The following is a 22,689-nucleotide window of genomic DNA, read 5'->3' as shown; positions in this document are numbered from 1 at the left end:
TCAGTTGTAGATTTGCCCTCAAACATCTGCCTCCAGTCTAGATTTCTCAGTTCCTGCCTAATATTGTTATAATTAGCCTTCCCCCAATTAAGCACCTTAACCCGAGGACTCCTGTTATCCTTATCCACCAGTACCTTGAAACTTACTGAATTATGGTCACTTTTCCCGAAATGCTCCCCTACTGAAATTTCAACCACCTGGCCGGGTTCATTCCCTAATACCAGGTCCAGTATTGCCCCTTCACTAGTTGGACTATCCACATACTGTCTCAGGAAGCCCTCCTGGATGCACCTTACATATTCTGCACCATCCAAACCCCTAGCACTAAGTGATTCACAGTCAGTATAGGGAAAGTTAAAATCACCCACTACAACAACCCTATTGCTTTTACATCTTTCCAAAATCTGCCTACGTAACTGTTCCTCAATCTCCTGCTGGCAATTGGGAGGCCTACAGTAAACCCCCAACATTGTGAATCCACCTTTCCTATTCCAGAGCTCTACCCATATTGCCTCGCAGCATGAGCCCACCGAGGTGTCCTCCTGTTGTACAGCTGTGATATTCCCCTTATCTCTATACTGCCTGAAACATCTAAATCCTGGAATGTTTATCTGCCAATCCTGTCCATCCTTCAACCAAGTCTCTGTAACAGCAATAACATCATAGTCCCAAGTACTAATCCAAGCTCTAAGCTCATCTGCCTTGCCTGTTATACTTCTCGCATTGAAACAAATGCATTTCAAACCCCCTGTGTTTAGTAATTTCTCCCTGCCTGCCCTTCCTCTTAGCCCTACTGGCCATATTCACGGGTTCCCAGTCATTTATTTCACCTGCTGACCTATTAAAGGATAAGTGCAGCAGATACATGGGCACAACACCACCTGGAGGTTCCCCTCTAAGCCACTTTCAATCCTGACTAAGAAATATATTGCTGTTCCTTCACTGTCGCTGGGTCAAAATCCTGGAAATCCCACCCCGAACCACTGTGTGTACCTACACAATAAGGGCTGCAGCATTCAAGAAGGCAGCTCACCGCCACCTTCTCAAGGGCAATTAAAAATGTAAAATAAATGCTGGCCCAGCCAGAGAAGCCCAAATTCTGTAAATGAAGTTTAAAAAATCCTGTAGGGCTGCTGCTTTTCTATTGAGGCATAGTGAAGTTTCCAGTCTATGAAAGCATTGCACTTAGGTTTGATTAGGATCTGCATATCTTGGTCATTTTCGTCAAACCAATCACAATGTTTCCTAGAGAGAGACCAAGGACCTATTTGCAGGTGCTTGTTAAGGTGGACTTTAGGGTTAACCAGGCACTATGGGCACTGTGGCTCCTGGTGGCTCAATGTTGAGAGTTTGGCAATGAGTTGCTGACTGAGAAAAGCTGTCTTGGTGGGATCTTTGAGGTCCTAAATGGTAATTTCCTTGCGGAATTGCTTCTGTTGCCTCTGCTGTTTGGGAGTCAGGCTGATGGAGATGGTAGATTGGATAATGCAGTGATCAGTCCAGCAGTCATTGGCGCATGTCATGGTAAGGGTTATGTGGACATCTCTGTGGTACATTACCCGAATGATGATGTGGGCAAGGAGGTGCCAGTGTTTGGACTATGGGTGTTGCCATGAAATCTTGTACATATCTTGCTGCCGGAACACGGTGTTGGTTATGATTGAGTCATATTCTAGACATTTCAGCAGGAGGGGGACTCTATTCTTTCCTCTTCAGTCACACCCTTCCAGTGGTTTGCATCATCCCCAACTCTGGTGTTGAAATCTCTGAGGAGGATCAGTTTGTCACATGCTGGGATTTGGGCTAGGGATTGCCCAAGGTCAGTGTATAATTCCTCCTTGGCCTTCTCTGTTGCCTGAAGTGTAGGTTTCGTATGTACTATTGACAGTGGCATGCTGATTTTTCGGTTAGGTTGAGCTAAGCAGTCATGAGGCGCTTGCTTAACCCACAAGGGCAGTCACAGAGGCACCAGACAAGCTCATTTTTGATGATGAAGACAGCCCCATGGAGACCCTTCCTGAAAAAGGTGGACCACCTCTTTGTTCCTTCAGTTGGCTTTCTCCTGCACTTAGGGCAGCAATGTCAATGTCGAGGAGTCTGAGTTCCCTAGCTATGACGGCAGCAAGATATGTACAAGATTTCATGGCAACATCCATAGTCCAAACACTGGCACCTCTTTGACTACATCATCATTCAGATAATGTACCACAAAGATGTCCACATAATCCTTACCGTGACATGTGCTGATGACTGCTGGACTGATCACTGCATTATCCAATCTATCATCTCCATCAGCCTGACTCCCAAACAGCAGGGGCAACAGTAGGTCTGTCACTGTTGGGGTTGTCCATGAGGGTCCTGAATTTTTAAGTCAAAAACTTCATCTTGATGAGTGGAAGATGTGCATGTTTTTTTTTTAAATGGGGCATTCGTTGCACGCCAACTACCACATGGTCTCAACAGAGCAGGGCCTTGGTCCAATGACAGAGTTCTGATAATGATATGCTCTGCTGTGAGACATTAGCATGGTTTATGCATGGTGCCTATGTGACTTGTGGTCAGGAACAGGTTTTTTTTAACATTCGTTCATGGGATGTGGGTATCACTGACTAGGCCAGCATTTACTGTCCATCCCTAATTGCTCCTGTTAAGAGGGCATTTAAGAGTCAAAGCCCGAGATGCACTGCCACGCAAAAAAAAGCATCTTGCTTCACCTATGAAATGCATCAGATGATGTGAAGTTGCTGTATTTGTCTGGTAGATGCAAGCTAATTTCACCACAGGAGGTGCTGTCAAATCAAATCTTATTCCCATTTTAATGACAGGATGGGTTGATCGGCAGCAATGAACACTTAACTGGCGCTGAAAATTAACCATTATAAATGGAGATTTTTTTTTCCTTCAGTTATTAATTGTTAGACATTTTTAAACATAAAAACAAAATCCTTTTCTTGCTCTTTTGATCCCATCTTTCCCTTTTTTAATTCTTTCTTTACCTGATTTTGAAATTTACCCAGTCCAACTTGCACTTTTTTCAATCTTGCACTGTTCATTTTGCAATACTTCAATCTGTTTGGTTAAAAAGATAGTTGCTTATCTGTATCTCGCTGTGACATTATCAGCTAGTACTTCCAGCAACTCACTTGGCAAATATTTTAAAAAACTTTCTTGTGTGTGTGTTTAAGTTAAGAGCAAATAGATATTTAGCAAATTAAGGCTTGTTTTGTTTGCAAACTTCATTTAAAGCTGTTTACCTTTCTATTCCAGCTGCCCACAACTTCAATTGTTAAATCTTGGTCTGTGTGCCAGGTGTCTCCTTTAAGGCTCAGGTTGTGTCTTGCATTTTTCGGTTTGGACTACAAACCAAAGTCCAAAGTAAATGCTACTTGTGAATAAGCCATTGCTGCCAAATGATTAGATGAATGGGTGGGATACTGAACTTGGACTATGTGCCAGTTCCTTGGTTTAATTGATATGTATGCTAAGCATGCAATTTGGTATTTCTAGTCCTACAGAAGATTGAGCCCATTGTAAGGAGAACGTAGTTTGGCCCAAAAAATGAAAATAAACTAATTGACACTGATTTAGTGTAATACTTTTGACTGAAGACCTCGCTACAGAAAGGCAGAAGGGTGTAGCAGATTTGTTTTTTACTCGATCATGGACTGAAATATAATGGTTCTAATAATAAGCAAGGACTTAATTTTAGCTTTTGCAATTGTCTCCAAGATCGCCTTGAGATATGCTTGAATTTGATCCCATGGATTAAAAATGGGCATTTTTGCAATGAATGCTCAAGATTGCTATATTAATGAACTTTGTCTTCACACAAGGTTGGATTTTCCAGTTGGATGCAAGAATTGGGAGGCATGTCTGATTCTGGTTGCAACCTGCCCCAATGCAAAACAGGAAGTGGCTGCAGTTTTAATTGACTTGGGAGTTAATTCCCTGAAGAGCAGGTCTACCGTCCAATGAGCTTGCAAGGGAACGGAAGTGGCTCAGTCAAAAAGAAGGCCATGTTGTAATTCACTTTGGCAGCCAATGCACAGTAATGTTTTAGAACAAAAGTTGGTAAAGTTAAACTTTCCCACTTTTCGGAGAGCAGCAGGTAGCCTGGAGCCTGGGGCAGGGTGGGCTGATGATGCATTCTGTAAAATTAGTGAATTTATAACCAGGTAAGACCCCTCTGCCATGTTCAGCATCTTCAGTGCCACTTCGGATTCTCTAACAAACTTACAGCCAACCCTATCTTGATTACTGATAGTTGCTGAAATCCGCCTGCCTTGCTAAAAATTCAAAAGCTTACTGGGGAAGAGCCCACAATTACATTGGGTAGCTTATAGTAGCAGGCCTGTTACATAATCCACTCTCTCCTCTGGCCTTGAGGAAATAGCAGAGGGCAAAAATTGTGGTGGAAGCCCCTGCTGCCCTCCTTGGCACCCATGTTTACTATCATTCTGCATCCATTGCCATCTCATCGGGGCTGAGAAAATCTGGCCCTTAGTCTATTATTAATAAGCATTCTTGCAATGAATCCTAAACTATTAACTGCATCAATTTTTTGTTTCACTGGGAAGGAACTGCTAAAGTGACTATTGGATGTACTGAGAAAATACAAGGTTGTACTGTTGAAAGCTTTAACTAAATTATTTTATTTCTTTTAAACTGTTTTGTATCCCTACCTGTTTTTGTAATAGTTTCAATTTGACCAAAAAATATTTTAAATTAATATCAAGTGTATTGTGACTGTAGGAATCAATTACTCAGCTACACAAGTCCTGAAAATGGAGGACATGTGTCTAGGGACCTATTCTAAAGTGTCAACCTTCTTATCGGTATGAAGAAAGGATTTCAACATCAGAATAAGTCAGTGCCGAGTGCACCTAGTGTACTGTCAGTAGCGATTTGTTCTTTAGGTAATAACGCTATTACATCGTCAGGTTAGTTTTGTAGACATATTGCAAACTGGTCACCTGAAGCGTATTTATTACTTCATCACATGCCTTTTATGTAAGATATTTGCATAGTGAAATTGTATCAAGGGCCCTTACTGTTGAGATTGCAAGCTACATCAAAGTGATGTAATTTAAAATGAATATCTTGTGCTATTCATCAATAACAGATTGAAAATGAAATCTTTTTTATATTCCTTTGCTTTAATTCCTTTTTACCTTTCTTCCTTTTTGCCTTTTAACTGTTAAGTCTTAGCTAATTTATCTATTTTCTGTGAACTCCATTGAGAGTTGGCACAATTCAACAATATGCTGAAATCACTGGTGAAGTAGAGAGGATCATTCAATTTTAATGAAGTTAGAATAAAATTCAGTATGAACTTGTTTCTAAGTATGTCACAATCAAATTTTGAAATAACAGCATAAGACCTTTTAGAACAAACCAAGTGCTAACTCAGAAGTTTCACGATTAACCTCACTTCTATGATGTTAACTTATTAAAATTGAATTATTCTGCATCCATGATACTTCATAGCTGGAGTAGTAGTAAATTTGTAACAGGAAATTATGGTTACTTATTTATGCATGCACATCTAGACCATTTTAATTGACTGAAGAGTTTTAAAAATATTTCTTGAATGAAGGATCTCAGCACTATGCAATACAACCATACCTATTATCCGCATCAAGAAAACTGGCCAGTTACAACTCTAAAGCTCTTAATAAAGCTCTTTATTCTGCCCTAATGAATTAATTAAAGGATCAACCCTTGGCACCAATGTGAATTTTCCTACCCTGAATAAACCATCTTTGGGTTTCTGAAAGAAATCATCCATTACTGAATTTTCTACTGTGAATTTCATCTTCAAGAAACTGGGTGGACACTTTGTCTCATTCTCATTGGCTCAGATTTTGTGAAGCAGACCATCTTGCAGAGAGCCCTGTTAGACTTGTTTGCATATGCTTAGGTTTGGAAAACAAAAAATGCCCACGATGTTACTGGAAGCACAAGGGAGGGACTGCATCTGGAGCCATGGTGAATGATAGGACAAACAGTGTATCTTCTTAAATAATGAAACAAAGGATTTGAGATATGAACAGGAAGGGCTGAGAAGGAAGGTGAATTAAATCGTAGTTGGGTAAAGCAAGAAAAATGAAGTCAAGGAAAGAATCAGTGTCTCTTTTTCTCTCTCTGGGAGAGCCCTCTCACAGACTAGTCAAGCAACAGCCTGACATAGTCACACTCACAGAATCATACCTTACAGGTAATATCCTGGATATCACCATCCCTGGGTACATCCTGTCCCACCGGCAGGACAGACCCAGTAGAGGTGGCGGCATAATGGTATGCAGTCAGGAGGGAGTTGCTCTGGGAATCCTCAACATCAACTCCAGCCCCGTGATGTCTCCTGGTATCAGGTCAAACACAGGCTAGGAAACCTCCTGATGATTACCACATATCGTTCGCCCCTCAGCTGATGAATCAGTACTCTTCCACATTGAACACGACTTGAAGGACGCACTGGCAAGGGTGCAACATATACTCTGGTGGGGGGACTTCAATGTCCATTCCCAAGAGAGTCTCAGTAGAACCACTATAACCTGTAATCTCGTGGCCTGGCATATCCCCCATGTTACCATTGCCAATAAGCTAGGGGATCAACCCTGGTTCAATGAAGAGTGCAGGAGGGCATGCCAGGAGCATAAATTAAAAATTTAATAAAAGTTTGATTAAAAGTGGTGGACACGTCCCAACTCGTGACAGTGTCACAAGAGGGGACATGTCAGGGAACTAAATATTGCCTCAGGGAGATCGACACCAAATTTAAAAATTGTCAAGGTTCGTCTGTGCACCTTGACAATTTTTAAATTTGTTGCCGATCTCCCTGAGGCAATACTTAGCCTCAGGGAGATGAGTGCGCTCTTTTGTGCGCATGTGCGAAAGAGCCCACTCTTGGCTGAGGGAATTCCCCCCTCTTTCTCCCCCGCACCTCCCACCCCGCCCGCACAGGCAGTACATAGTGCTTCCTGGCGGACGTCATGCTGGGCAGGCCTTAATTGGCCTGCCTGCGTAAAATGTCAGTGCGCCCCCTATGGGGAGGAAAATTCTTCCCCTGGAGACTTCTCCCTCTAGCTAACTCTGTAAAGCTGAGCAAATCAATAAGCCTAGTTTTAACTCCTAACAAATTTGGACTTTCCAATCCAAGCACAATCTCTCACCCACATTCCTGTGTTGTGAACGATAGGGAATTTTGACCTCTAGCTGTCTGTCTCTTCCAGACCCTGGCAGACAAACCATCATTTCCATTGCAACATGAATTTCATGGGCCTTGTATCCAGGTAAAAATGCTGTTTAGCTATTTTTCAGAGCCCAACTCTAACATCTTGAAACTAAAGGGATAGTTTAAACCGCAATTGTTTATAATTTGACATTCTCAACATTCCTCAGACTTGAAGGCCCAGAGTTGCCTTTGCCATCTACAAGTGTGAATACCTTGCACCTTTCCCCGGTGTGTTCCTTTTAATCTTTAACAATCAAACTACCCAGGCTTGCTGTTGGGAAGAATTTGGATCATATAACCCCTTCATTTGGCCTTAAAAGCCACAGCCCCAAAACACAATCATATGAGGCTTATAATTGTAAAAGATAGCTTTTCAAAATAGAAACACTAAACCAATCAATTTCTGAATGAGACTTAGACTTACTTCCTCTGGTCCCATGCGTGACAATGGGAAGCAAGGCTCCACCAGTGGCCCCTGGAATCTCCCGTCCATCATAATCTCTTGGAGGTCCTCCTTTAAATATGCGTTGCCATGTACTTGACCGAAGCTGGCTGAATGAGACTCTAACAAAAATTGAGACTGAAACAAAGTTACATGGATACATACCCTGACTCCATTTTGCAGATACAAATATTTACTGTCTTCTCAATCACGTGACAAGTTTGCCCAGTGTTGACTTGCCAACACTGTTTCCCTTCAATTAATGGCATTTGTGTTATGCTTCAAATCAAGTTTTTTGGGCAAGCACTTTGTTTTGAAATAGACTTTTTAAGACATTTGCATGTTGGGGTTCTGATGTCTTTTAAAACACTAATGTAGAAGATTCATCAGTTCAAACATTCATGGAGCTATACATGTGGATATATTGAATGGCAAACAACCCACACCCTTTATATTAATGAATGGAAAATGAAACTAATGGATGATATTGGTGTAAATTTGGCAGGAAAGTGATCCAGAGCTACTGAATTTTACACTACCTCACCTGGCTTACATTATTAAGGTCTAAACCAGTTACTGCACATCTTTCAGGGGAAGAAAACAAGGTCACATTTCTAACAGAGAGTGGTAGTGAGCAGTGACTGAAGCATTCTGGGAGAAGTCAGCGCAGATACTGCAACTCAGGAGGGGATCAAGGAGGACCCACTGTCAAAGAACGGAATAGCCCCAAACATTACACTGCTGTAGCATTTCCATTCCTCATCAAACCAAAAAAGAGAGAGGGAGAGGCAGTACCTTCAGGAGTGCACCAGACCTGCGAGGGACACTCTTCTGAAAGTGGGTTTTTTTTTTTAAAAAAGGCAGCTGATTGGTGAGTAAATCCTGGTGAGTTTTTTTTTTCAATCTATTAAAGTTATTCATTGCTTAATACTGAAAAAAACAGTATAGAATAGTACTATACAGGTATAATTAGTCAAGAAACAAGGTTCCCATCTAACATAAATAAAGCTCTGAGCATATTTTTTAAGGGAATAACCAGCTTAATCGAGACGACGTCATGGCAGGAGAACTCAGACCCATGAAATGCTCCTCCTGCAGGATGTGGGAAATGAGGGACGCTTCCAGCGTCCCTGGTGACCAAGCGTGTGGAAGATGTGTCCAAATCCAGTTTCTAGCTAACCGGATTTCGGAGCTGGAGACTGAGCAACAATGAAGGAATGGCAATTTATTTGAAAGTCAGAATAGTGAGTGACTTGGAGGTGAGCTTCCAGGTGGTCGTGTTCCCATATATCTGCTGCCCTTGTCCTTCTAGATGGTAGTGGTCATAGGTTTGGAAGGTGCTGCCTAAGCAGCCTTGGTAAGGTTCTGCAGTGTAGCTTGTAGATGGTACACACTGCTGCCACTGTGCATCAGTGGTGGAAGGAGTGAATGTTCGTGGATGGGGTGCCAATCAAGTGGGCTGCTTTGTCCTGGAAGGTGTCAAGCTTCTTGAGTGTTGTGGGAGCTGCACTCATCCAGGCAAGTGGAGGACATTCCGTCACGCTCCTGACTTTTGCCCTGTAGATGGTGGACAGGCTTTGGGGATTCAGGAGATGAGTTACTCGCAGGATTCCAAACTTCAGACCTGCACTGTAGCCACGGTATTTATATGGTTAGTCCAGTTTCTGGTCAACAGTAACCACACCCCCACCCCCCCGACCTCTCTCAGGATGTTGATAGTGGGGGGTTTCAGCGATTGGTAATGCCATTGAATGTCAATGGTCAATGGTTAGATTTTTCCTTGTTGGTGATGATCATTGCCTGACAGTTGTGTGGCACGAATGTTGCTTGCCCCTTGTCAGCCCACCCTGGATATTGTCCAGGTCTTGTTGCAATTGGACATGGACTGCTTCAGTAGCTGAGGTGTCGTTATATAGTGAACATTGTGCAATCATCAGCAAACATCCCCACTTCTGACTTTATGATGGAAGGAAGGTCATTGATGAATTGCTGAAAATGGTTGGGCTGAGCATGTCCTGCAGTGATGTCCTGGAACTGAGATGTTTGATCTCTAACAACCACAACCGTCATCCTTTTTGCTAAGTATGACTCCAACCAGTGGAGAAATTTCCCCCGATTCAGATGGACCCGAGTTTTGCTAGGGCTCCTTGACGTGCCACTCGGTGACATGCTGCCTTAATGCCAAGGGCAGTCACTCTCAGCTCACATCTGGTGTTCAGCTCTTTTGTGCAGGTTTTAACCAAGGCTGCAATGAGGTCAGAAGCTGAGTGACCCAGGCAGAACCCAAACTGTGTGTGTGAGGTTATTGTTAAGCAAGTCTCGCTTGATAGCACTGTTGATGACCACTTCCATCACTTTACTAATGATCGAGAGTAGACTAATGGGGCAGCAATTGGTCAGGTTGGATTCGTCCTGTTTTTTGTGTACAGGACATACTTGGGCAATTTTCCACATTGCTGGTAGATGCCAGTGTTTTAGGTGCACTGGAACAGCTTGGATAGGGTCGCAGCAAGTTCTGGAGCACAAGTCTTCAGTATTATTGCTGGAATGTTGACAGGGCCCATAGCTTTTGCAGTATCCAGTGCCTTCAACCGTTTGTTCATATCATGTGGAATGAATCGAATTGGCTGAAGACTGGTATCTGTGATGCTGGGGACCTTTGGAGGGGGACAAGATGGATCATCCACTCAGCACTTGTGCCTGAAAATTGTTGCAAATGCCTCAGCCTTGTCTTTTGCACTGATATGCTGGGCTCCTCTATCATTAAGTATTTGTGGAGCCTCCTCAATGTTGAGAATGTCAAATTATAAACAATTGCTGTTTAAACTATCCCTTTAGTTTCAAGATGATAGAGTTGGGCTCTGAAAAATAGCTAAACAGCATTTTTACCTGGATACAAGGCCCATGAAATTCATGTTGCAATGGAAATGATGGTTTGTCTGCCAGGGTCTGGAAGAGACAGACAGCTAGAGGTCAAAATTCCCTATCGTTCACAACACAGGAATGTGGGTGAGAGATTGTGCTTGGATTGGAAAGTCCAAATTTGTTAGGAGTTAAAACTAGGCTTATTGATTTAAGGCCTGCCCAGCGTGATGTCTGCCAGGAAGCACTATGTACTGCCTGTACGGGCGGGGTGGGGGGGGGGAGAAAGAGGTGGTGGGGGAGATTCCCTTAGCCAAGAGTGTGCTCTTTCGCACATGCACACGAAAGAGCACACTCATTTCCCTGAGGCTAAGTATTGCCTCAGGGAGATCGGCGCCAAATTCAAAAATGGTCAAGGTGCACAGACAAAAGTTCCCTGACATGTCTCCTCATGTGACACTGTGACAAGTTGGGACGTGTCCACCACTTTTAATCAAACTTTTATTAAATTTTTAAAAACCCTCATGAAACCTCATCCCGCGGCTCCCAGCCTGCCAACCCTAAGCTTGGATGGGCAGGTCCATTAATTATATCAATTACTTTTTAAGTGGCCACAGTAGGCTATTGACAGGTTGGCGAGCGCACAGCTGATTCTGCTGCACCCCCGCCAATCTGAAAGTTGAAATGGCACGGGGTGACATCGGGAGTTCTGCCCGATGTCATCCTGTGTCATTTTACGCATCAGCAAGCAGGCCTCCCCCCACCCCTGCCCTAAAGATCTGGCCCAGGAAAGCTTGTGCCATGAAAAACACTTCTAGTTGAAGGTTTCCGGGCTGGGAAAGGAAATAATCAGAAGTAAACCCCGGGAGCCAAGAATCAGTTTGGACTAATTTCAGGAGAATTGAATGCCTACTTAAAAGGACAGTGAACAAAGTGGGGGGTATATTCTGTTCTAAGGTTTAAAGTGTAAGTTGTCTACAAAGATAGTGTTTAGTCAATATAGTGTTTAGCTTTTTCTTACAGCAAACATCTTAAAATGTAAAATCTTTTTCTAACATTCTTTCAGATGTTAACTGGAAGTTTAAATTTTTTATTAAATTATATCAACCTGCATGGGGATTATAAGAGGAAAAAATGCAAACTTCCTTTTCACATTTTTCATGGCAGAAGCAGTGAACTAGATATATTAAACATCATTAGAATTCATTTTCAGTCACCATTACAATTCACTTTCCTTACTGCTTTTCCAATGGACCTTACCTGTGACCCTATACCCTTACTGCCATAAATTCAACATCTCGTGCTTGTTCCAAAGTCTTTGTGCCTCAGTATAAGTGCAGTACCCAAAGATATATGTTGAATGTGTAATTCAATCCCGCACACAAGTAATACAAGTTTTTCCTGAACTTCCAAAAAAAATCACTACACACCTGTGACAGTGTTTTATATAATAGTTAAATGCCGATATTAAAACTCAATTGAAACTGATAAAATTGTTCTTCTAATTTTAGTAGATTCCAAAATGGTTGTACTGTTCAGCTAAAACATTGTAAACAATTCATTTTGTATCGGTATGTATCATAAGAAAAAACTGGTAAAAATTACTGAGATTAAGATATTATAAACTGCAGGAATAAAGCTGAAACTGAAAATCTCCTGTGAATATTATTAATAATCAAGTTGTATGTACCACTTCACTAGGTAATAATAGGTAATAGACAAAATAACAAGTTCTTAAATAACAGGGAAACAATATCAAAAAGCTCAAAATACAGTGGTATGGATTTTTATTTTGTTGAAGTTTAGAGGGTTCATGCATTATAAACAAAGTAGAGTCTTTATTTTGCAACTTGTCAATTGAGTCTCACTTAATACAAGTAGCTTATCAGTCACAAGCAAAACAGTGTGCTCACATAATTGGGCCTTCTAATATAATTAAAAATGTAACGTTAAATTTGACATAGAGATTAACTACCCTCTGAAAACTTGATGGAATGATGAAACAACCTTTGCTTCAGAGTCAGGTCCCTTTGGTTCAAGTAATTCTTCACTGATGTTTACCTGACTTGATACTGGAATTCTCTTCACTTTCATCTTTATTGAAAATAACTGAAGTTAAACCCCTGACCAACATTTAACCAAATGTCAGACAGTGCTGTAGCCAATATCCACCTCAACCTCATTGCAAAGAAATGTGGTTTTATTCAGGAATATTGAAAATGCAAATTCATGAAAGCCTCAGATAATGCTGCAGAGATTAGCCACATGTATTTACAGACAGTTTATGAAGTTATTTGGGTATGCTGATACTGATGTATAATTATTCTGTTTCCCTTCCACACTGTTGAAACTTTAGATAGTATTTCCACACACTACACTTTAAATAGATTTAAGCCCAAATATGGTTGTCATTCTTAAAACAATTATGAAAAAATATATATATCTTTTAATATCTAATTGGAACTCAAAGTGACATGGTAATGCAAAATTAAGCATATTGTAGTAACCATGATGTACAAGATATAGTCCAAAATTAAACAAAAGTTGATGCAAAGTGTGCACTTGTTTGAGATTCTTTTCAAAAATGAAAATTATACAAAAGTTATCAGAATTAAAAATGCAACCTCTGTTTTTACTGAGCCGATGTTAAAATTCAACATAAGCTGAACTCAAATTACAAATGGTCATTGTATGTTGTTTTTTTAATTGGTAGACTATATTTCTTACAATTTTTGTTCTCCATTTTCAGCTTTTGCACACTGTTGACTGTAAAAGAAAAATACTGTAATTTAATTTCTAATTTATATATTGAAAACTAAAGCTTAGAAGAGATATTTTAAATTGAAGAGGCTGGTCTAATTTATAACACCGTACTAGTAACAGTTCTGTCTGTTTTTGTATTCATTTTGGAATACTCCACTGCTTTGCTACATGCAGGTTATGGTTTTCACCATATTCATCAAATATTCTACAAAAAACAGCCATTAGTGCTATTCAGGAATACAATGCCATTTGGCTTCCCAGTGCACATTTTTTTGGTCAGGATATGTAAGTGGTTAAAGCAGTATACACTGTTCGACTGAACAAATACACAAAACTAAAGAATGTTTATGGTCAACACATGTAAGTATTACAACTGCATAAATTCTAAAGGATAGTCGGGTGCTTCCAGGCACAAATGATTCAATTCAGGATCAGTTTTGCTATTTGAGGAATATAAACAGCTCACTCCTGATGGCTCAGTTAAATACACCACAGTTTGGTATGAAGGAAAAAGAGGCCCAAAGATGCAAACCATATTGGTCTGTACTGAGTTAGCTGATTTTAAGCATGGTATTGATGGGATCAGCACAACCAGCCTGAGTTGCTCCAAACATGCAAGAGTTTTGGAAGCCAAAATTTCAAGACAGTTCTTTCCCCCTCCAATCCTCCCCCCTCACCCAAAAAATAAGCACGTGCACACAAAACACAGAAACTTAGTCTACAATTACATCTGTTCAAAAAGATATAAAAGCTGCACACAGGGCTATTTTAATGAGTACACACAGCTGGCATGGATGCTCATCCTCATCTGAAATGTCAGCACGTCCTTCAGCATGTGCACAATTTTGTTTTTAAATTAATTCTCAGAATGCAATCGTAGCTGGCAAACAGCATTTATTGTAGATTTCCAGTTTCCCTGAGGAGATAGTGGACCTCCTTCTTGAACCTAAGACATGTGGCAGTTTGATAAAATTGACTGGCTTGCTGGGCCACTTCAGGACACAGTTAGTTATAAGCCAACCATGTTTTAGTGGAACTGGAGTCACACGTGGATGAGGCTAGATAAGGATGTCAAGTTTCCTTCCCTAAAGAACTTGTGTGAACTAACTGGGTTTTTAACTACAATCAACTGATTCATAATCAGTTTTACTGATACCAGCAGTTGTTATTTTTCGTATTTAAGCTAATTTTAAACTCAATCTGCCATGGTGAGGTATGAACTCTATGGATGATTCATTTAGGCCTTTGGATTACTAATCCAGCAACTACATAATGGTTATGACATTACAGTTAATACACTGCTGTGTTTAGGTAAGGGTGCCCACTGATAGTGTGAACCAATGGAATTAACCCTCAAGGCAGTAGCCAGAAACTGTGAATCATTTTAACAATTACTGACTTCCACTTTTTCTATATCATATTTGGAATCAATTAACCTGAACTCCAAGAGAAAGCTGGGAATATGCTGAAGTGATTTATTAAGCACAAGGAAAGATCTAAACAGGACCATATAGGGCCCAGCTACCCTGGAGAAAGCTAAAAATCAAGTTACTAACAGTAGGGACAAAAAAAATCAAAAAGCAGAACAGTATTACTACAATATCAGTCAGATGGTTCATATTCCTCAAATCATAAAATGCTGGATGCATTCTCCAAAATTAGATCGGTTTCTGCGACTTTAAAGATTTAAATCTTAAACATACTGATCATCAAAAGAAAAATGGTTCATTATATTTGCAGTCTACTTAACATGATTTCCAAATGAAACTGGTAAAGAAAAAAAAACTGGTCTGGTCCTCTCTCATACAATTGAAGTCTTGTCAATTGGGACACATGGCAGGAGTGTAATTCCAGATGTATCTTCAGAGACAAACTTACTGGTGCATATTCAAAATGTGAAATTACTGGAAAATAATGGAAAAGCTCAGCAGGCCTGGCAGCATCTGTGGAGAGAGAAACAGAGTTAACATTTCAAGTCCACATGACTTCATATGTACTTCAAACGTTCTCTCTGTTTCTCTCTTCACAGATGCCGCCAGAACTGAGTTTTTCCAGCATTTTATGTTTTTATTTCCGATTCCCAGCATCCACAGTATTTTGCTTTCATTCAAATGTGAGCGTTGAGCATGCTCTAAGAAAAAGGTTCCCACTAACTAATGGGCCATCTCAGCTCATGCACCATTATGGCATCCTATTACCAACTGAATTTAATTTAAAATTGGGAGCAAACCACAAATTAATAGTCCTAACAGCACAATGTTATAGTGTCATTGGCAAATAATTGGTCCATAAGATATGTATTTGGAACCCTTACTGTGGTTATTATGGGATCATGCAGGGCCAGTCATGAGCAAGTACAGTTGTCCCATTTCAGCAGACTCCAAAATTAACAATTCTGAGAAGCCATTACCCATTCAAGTCACTGAACAAAAAGACATCCTCAAATGTTGAGTTTACAATCTGACAGCCATTCACTATTTGGTCGACAATTAAAGAAATCCACAGGTGCAGTACCAGGTATAAAACAAGAAATAATTTATGTGTTAAAGTATGGAATACAGATTTAGTAAATCTATCAATTAAAATTTTATATTATATATAAGGTCAAGAAAATGTAAATAATACCACTCGAGCATGATACTTTCTTAATCTTGAAAAAGGACCAAGAAACGTGAAGACGATTGCAGGCTTGTGTGCGGATGCCATTGCCTAAGGAAAAGATTTTCCCTCCGGGGCTCCAAATCTCACCATCAGTCAAATGGGGGTATCGCACTGTGTCGGGAAACAATGCGAGTTTCTTTGTAGCAGCCAAGTAAGGGCCAGAGGGCCGGCTGTCCACCCAGTTAAGGATAGCAGCTGTCACAGCTAGAAGGCCAATCATGTGCCTTCCAACTTGAAAGCAGCAGAGCGTCATGGGCTGGTGGCACAACATTCTGTGGCTGTCTGCTTTCATCCCTTACTCCAGCGCAGGCTAAAAATCCAGCCCTAAGATGCATCTCCACCCTGCCCTTCACCTAAGCCTAACCTATTCTTGTGCATCATTGCATTATGGATGCTGCAAAAACTCAAGACAAACTTTGTTAAATTATACGAACATTGCAATATAAACACTGTGCCATTCACAGTTTTCGTATTAATAAAAAGCAGATGGGAAGAAGTCGCCAAAGTTCATTTGACCCATCACCTGCCTCCCAAAAAACACATCTCAGCATTTTCCAATATTAGTTATGCAACTGAAAGCCCACATACATTCAAATATATTCAGTGCTTTTACAGCAACCACCAATTAAAAATTTTAGTATTTAAATTAATCAGTAGCTGTTACTGGTAGCTCAGTTGGTAAATTCACCATGATTCAACAATGGGCCATACATAATGCAGGAGGATCTCAGTTTAGATATTTGAATTATGCGGCGTTACTCGTGCTACAATTGCCTTCAGCACCTGTGGCTTTGGGAGGCAACCAATCAGCCAACGTTACTGTTCATCACCACACACACAGGCATACGTGACAATAGAAATCGAGTTTATATAATACTGCCAATGGTTGAACTGACTTGCACACTCTCAAGTCAGGGCCACATATGAAAAATGGTAACTTGGACAAAAAAGAGGGCTACTAGCAGACATAAAAGTGTACCTAGCGCAAGTTTCAACAGGAAAAAAAACAATCCAAAGTTTCACAAATGCAAGTGTATAATGTCCTCTAACCCAATGTTGCAACTCATTTTGTAGCCAGTAATTTCACAGAGCTTAGTTTTAGTTGACTCAATTCTTCTAAAAACAAAAAATCTGCTCCTAGAGCCCTGTTTGCTAAAATAGATTTTTGTAATGTTTGATGCCATACCTCAAAATTATTCTATTTCCTACCTCAAGACTCAAAGTCACATCAGCCACTGTTCTTTCTCTTTGCGAAACTTTTCTGCCCATTTATGAGTAAGCTCTAAGTAGATATCTGGCTTATGAGGCAGATAGTCCAGATAAACTAGCTGGCTTGACTTCTTGGGCACAGCCTTTTCAATCTGAGTTCCTTCATGCCACTCATTAAAGGAAGTTATGGTGATTATTTCTGGACGCACCAGAAGGGCAGTACTTAAAGCAGTCTCATAATACTTCCCATTGACTCGGTTCCTAGTATTGTGGTTGTTCCAAGCCCTTATGCTAGTGTCTACGTAGCCTGGTCCTACACTTGGGATAAACATAAGGTTATTACTATCACAGAAATCTTTTATTGCTTGCCAGTTATGATGGGAAGAACCATGGGAGAATCCATTTGTTGCAAAGTATGTATACATCCCATCAAAACCAGCCTGAAGAATTTCATTTTTATGCTTTTCTTCTACAATTAGGGCAATGAATAGTGCATCATATTGAGTATTTCGAAGAGAGTGCGATCCAGATACAGAGAAAAGGTTAGCCCAAGATCCTGGGCTTATTAAGTATGAGTCATAAATGTAGAACATTGGAAGGTTTCTTCCTGCGCTGGTCTTGTACCTGTAAAATGCAGGATGGGATCCGTATCTATAAAAGGGAACAAATGAAAGAAAAAAATTGGTATTATTCACATGATTATACCATGGATACATGGCATAAAACTTCAGAAATATTCAATTCCAAAATTGTGGCCCATCACATGCTGTCAATTTGCGATATAAAGGCTAAATTTGATCACCGAACATTCAAAAACAAACTCTGATTCTGAAAATAACTAAGTAATAAGGTCATGGGATTAAAGGGACAGTGGCAATGTGGGTATGAAATAGGCTAAGGGACAGAAAGCTGAAAGCAATGCTGACTCACTGTTTTTCCAGACTGGGGAGGGGGAAATACATACTGGAGTCTGTATTGGAATCACTGCTCTTTGGGTTATGCAAATGAGGTATACAGGGCATAACTTAAAAGTTTGCGAAGAACACAAAATTGAAATGTAGTAACAGCGAGGAGAAGATAACAGGCTCGTGGATGACAGACAGACTGGGCAGACACATGGCAAGTGCACTATAACGCACGGAAGTGTGAACTTATTTTATTCATTCATGGGATGTGGGCTTTGCTGGCTGTGCCAGCATTTACTGTTCATTCCTTATTGCCCTCGAGGTGGTGATGGTGAGTTGCTTTCTTGACCGCTGCAGTCCATGTGGTTTAGGTACACTCTCAGTGCTGTTAGGGAGTTTCAGGATTTTGACCCAGTGACAGTGAAAGAGCAGTGATACATTTCCAAGTCAGGATGGTGAGTGACTTGGAGGGGAACTCCCAGGTGGTGATGTTCCCATCTATCTGCTGCTCTTGTCCTTCTAGATGGTAGAGGTCGTGGGTTTGGAAGGTGCTGTCGAAGGAGCCTTGGTGAATTCCTGCAGTGCATCTTGTAGATGCTACACACTGTTTCTACTGTGCGTCAGTGGTGGAGAGAATGAACATTTGTGGATATAAAAACAAAAAAACTGCAGCTGCTGGAAATCCAAAACAAAAACAGAATTACCTGGAAAAACTCAGCAGGTCTGGCAGCATCGGCGGAGAAGAAAAGAGTTGACGTTTCAAGTCCTCATGACCCTTCGACAGAACTTGAGTTCGAGTCCAAGAAAGAGTTGAAATATAAGCTGGTTTAAGGTGTGTGTGTGTGTGTGTGTGTGGGGGGGGGGGGGAGGAAGAGAGAGAGAGAAGTGGAGGGGGTTGGTGTGGTTGTAGGGACAAACAAGCAGTGATAGAAGCAGATCATCAAAAGATGTCACCAACAACAGAACAAAAGAACACATAGGTGTTAAAGTTGGTGATATTATCTAAACGAATGTGCTAATTAAGAATGGATGGTAGGGCACTCAAGGTATAGCTCTAGTGGGGGTGGGGAGAGCATAAAAGATTTTAAAATATTTAAAAATAATGGAAATAGGTGGGAAGAGAAAAATCTATATAATTTATTGGAAAAAACAAAAGGAAGGGGGAAACAGAAAGGGGGTGGGGATGGAGGAGGGAGCTCAAGACCTAAAGTTGTTGAATTCAATATTCAGTCCGGAAGGCTGTAAAGTGCCTAGTCGCAAGATGAGGTGTTGTTCCTCCAGTTTGCGTTGGGGGGGAAGCCCAACACAAGAGCTATACCTTGAGTGCCCTACCATCCATTCTTAATTAGCACATTCGTTTAGATAATATCACCAACTTTAACACCTATGTGTTCTTTTGTTCTGTTGTTGGTGACATGTTTTGATGATCTGCTTCTTTTGATGATCTGCTTCTATCACTGCTTGTTTGTCCCTACAACCACACCATCCCCCTCCACTTCTCTCTCTCTCTCCCCTCCCCCCACACACACACCTTAAACCAGCTTATATTTCAACTCTTTCTTGGACTCGAACTCAAGTTCTGTCGAAGGGTCATGAGGACTTGAAACGTCAACTCTTTTCTCCGCCGATGCTGCCAGACCTGCTGAGTTTTTCCAGGTAATTCTGTTTTTGTTTGTGGATATGTTGCGAATCAAGTGGGCTGCTTTGTCCTGGACGGTGTCAAGCTTCTTGAGTGTTGTGGGAACTGCACTCATCCAGGCAAGTGGGGAGTATTCCATCACACTCCTGACCTGTGCCTTGTAGGTGGTGGACGGGCTTTGGGGAGTCAGGAGGTGAGTCACACATCGCATGATTCCTTGCCTCTGGCCTGTTCTTATAGCCACAGTATTTACATGGCTAGTCCAGTTCCGTTTCTGGTCAATGGTAGCCCCCAGGATGATGACAGTGGAGGATTCAGTGATGGTAATGCCATGGAACGTCAAGGGGTGATGGTTAGATTCTCTCTTGTTGGGGATGATCATAGCCTGACACTTGTGTGGTGCGAATCTTACTTGCCACTTGTCAGCCCAAGCCTGGATATCATCCAGATCTTGCTGCACCTCGACATGGGCTAATGCATTTTAGTAAGAATGGGATGAGGTATTTCGGTGTGTACAAATTTTTGAAGGTGGCAGGACAAGTTGGGAAAGTTAGTAAAAAGTATGTGGGGTCCTCTGCCTTATGAAGAAATGCAGAGTATACAAAAGTAATGAAGTTATGCTAAACCTTTATGAGTCACTGGTTAGAAACCAGCTGGAGTATTGTGGCCAAGTCACCTTTAGGAATGAGGTGGAGGCCTTGGAGAGGGTGCAGAGGAGGAGATTTACTAGAATGAAACCAAGCATTAGAGACTTGAGTTATGTGGATAGAGAAGCTGAGGTTGCACATTTCAGAGCAGAGAAGGTTAAAGAGGTATTTAGACATGTTCAAATCATGAATAACTTTGATAAGAGTAAAAAAGGAGAAACTGCTTTCACTGGCAGAAGGGTCAGTATCCAGTACACTTAGATTTAAGGGGATTGGCAAGCTGGAGGCAAGCTGTTTTTTTTTTGTTGAAAAAACGCAACAAGTGATTCTAATTTGGAATGCACTGCCTGAATGGATTGTGGAATTTCATAACTACTTTGAGGGGGAAAAGTTGCAAGACTATGAGAAAAGGATTGGGGCATATGACCATAGATGAACTGAATGGCCCCATTTTTTTTCCCTTTCATTCTAAGGGGGTGGGGGAACAGATATAGCACCACAAGTTCACTAGCCAATTAAAAATTGTTATGGAGGAAGTAAAATATGGTAGAAAAAAGGAGAACAAAAGCATGTGTGTCATTCACAAACAAAAACACTGCTGAAAATGTGCATGTCTGCATAGAATGCTAGAGTAGGTTAGTGCTCAGTTTGAAAGCTTATTGCAGTTAAAATAGCTCACCAACACTAATTTTCCAGTTTCAATAATGAAGAATGGCTTGCTGAACCCACAGAAATATAATTGGGGAGTGGAAAAAAAAAGTAAAATATGTCACATTTTAAATTATGCTACATTTTAAACTTTGCACCCAAGCTACCTAATATACACCAATTCAGAAATTTTCTGATTGCGCAAGCTCACCTGAAAAGTTGGTTTCAAACAAGAACGAGTGTTGCCTATTGCAATGATAGTTATGGAAAGATGGTCTTTTCAAATAGCTGGCTGCTGAACTCCTTTAAACCAACAATTATTTTCTAACTTTACAAAACTCTCTAATTGTCAGAGATGCAAGTACCTTGCGCACCAAAATGTTATTTTATTCAATTTGAAAAGAGTGAAATGGGGAGCATATTTTCATCTTAACCATTCTCATTGCTCAAAATCTATTTTACAATATTTTCCAACTATTAAACATCAGTAAACAAGGAAGTTTAAACTCTGCAATAGAAAGATGAAAGTGAAGGTTAAAATAAATACTTGCAGGACTTGTCTCATTATACAAAGCATCATTACAAATGGCATCCAAAACAAAACCAATTGGGATGTGGAAGAAAAAATGTTAACAGTACAACGAATAAGTAGGAAAATTGAATTAGAGGAGACAGGTCTAGGAAAAGAAATAAAACAAGGCACAAAACATGTCAAATCACGTGCTCATTCTGAAGATTTGATACTATATTGCATATTTGAACTTTAAAATTGTTCAAGGAAGTTAAATTGAATGCTTTGGTTAGAATTCATCATGAAAACTAGAAGTGCAACTGTTAGCATACTGGTACTTTCAGCTCAGTTCCTACCAGGCTTAAGACCGCAATACAAAATCATCTTTAAACTTGATAATGAAGCATAAAAATTGTTATAGTCTTTTCATTTGTTAAATTCAATAGCCTCCGAAGTGGGATTGCAGAAGCTCAGGCATGCTGACTTCCGTGGTGAACAAGCAGGATCTTACAAAAATACAAAAACAGGGAGACAAGAAACAAACAGCTGGTCCATTAAGCCTGTCTCAACCCACATGGTTAAGCCAACACACATCTTTAAACCCATCCCACCCCATGTACCCTGCCGTTCCTACAGTCTCACAATCTGCTGGATCAGGCAGATCAACAAGGAAAAAATATGCATCTCGATTTAGGGAAAATTCCTCATCAATTCTGGCAGTTAATCAAGCTAGCTGTAGGAGACCATGGTGATTGGTGTCTTGCAACCTTGGGGAACTCAAAATAATAACAATTTTGTGCCCTTGCACCACTAGTACAACCTAATCACAAAATAGCATTGTCAGCTTCACTTAATTGACAGCGGTCTCACATCTGGATCAGAAAAATATGGTTTCATTGGGGAGAATTTTCTTTGTTGGGCAGGCCGGTCAGGAGCGGGCGTGGAGCTGATCGTCGCCCACGATCAGCTGTGCGCCATTTTATGTGGGTGGGGCAATTAAGGCCCGCCCAGCATGATGCACACCTGGTAGCACTTAGCGCTACCTGCGTGGGGAGGAGGGAGGGTAGGGCCTGCGCTCTTTCATGCAAGCACGCAAAGAGCGCAGAAATCTCCCTGATGCACAGGGCTGCCTGGGGGAGATTAAGTTCAGTTTCAAAGTTTGAAAAAA

At 40.8% G+C, this 22,689-nt stretch overlaps 1 protein-coding gene across 3 annotated transcripts in view; it reads right to left on the bottom strand.

Annotated features, from left to right (window-relative positions):
• Positions 1–12,308: 12,308 nt before the first annotated feature.
• LOC121277990 (glycoprotein endo-alpha-1,2-mannosidase-like) overlaps positions 12,309–22,689 on the bottom strand; it is a 51,025-nt gene continuing 40,644 nt past the window's right edge. For all 3 annotated transcript variants that reach the window (XM_041187956.1, XM_041187955.1, XM_041187957.1), the window contains one exon: positions 12,309–17,822. In XM_041187956.1, coding sequence (XP_041043890.1) covers positions 17,186–17,822 — 637 coding nt within the window. In that variant the 3' untranslated portion in view covers positions 12,309–17,185. The remainder of the gene's footprint in view (positions 17,823–22,689) is intronic.

This window comes from Carcharodon carcharias, chromosome 5 (genome assembly GCF_017639515.1).
Source record: "Carcharodon carcharias isolate sCarCar2 chromosome 5, sCarCar2.pri, whole genome shotgun sequence".
In the NCBI taxonomy this organism is placed as follows: domain Eukaryota; kingdom Metazoa; phylum Chordata; class Chondrichthyes; order Lamniformes; family Lamnidae; genus Carcharodon; species Carcharodon carcharias.
This window is presented reverse-complemented; position numbering and strand designations above follow the sequence as displayed.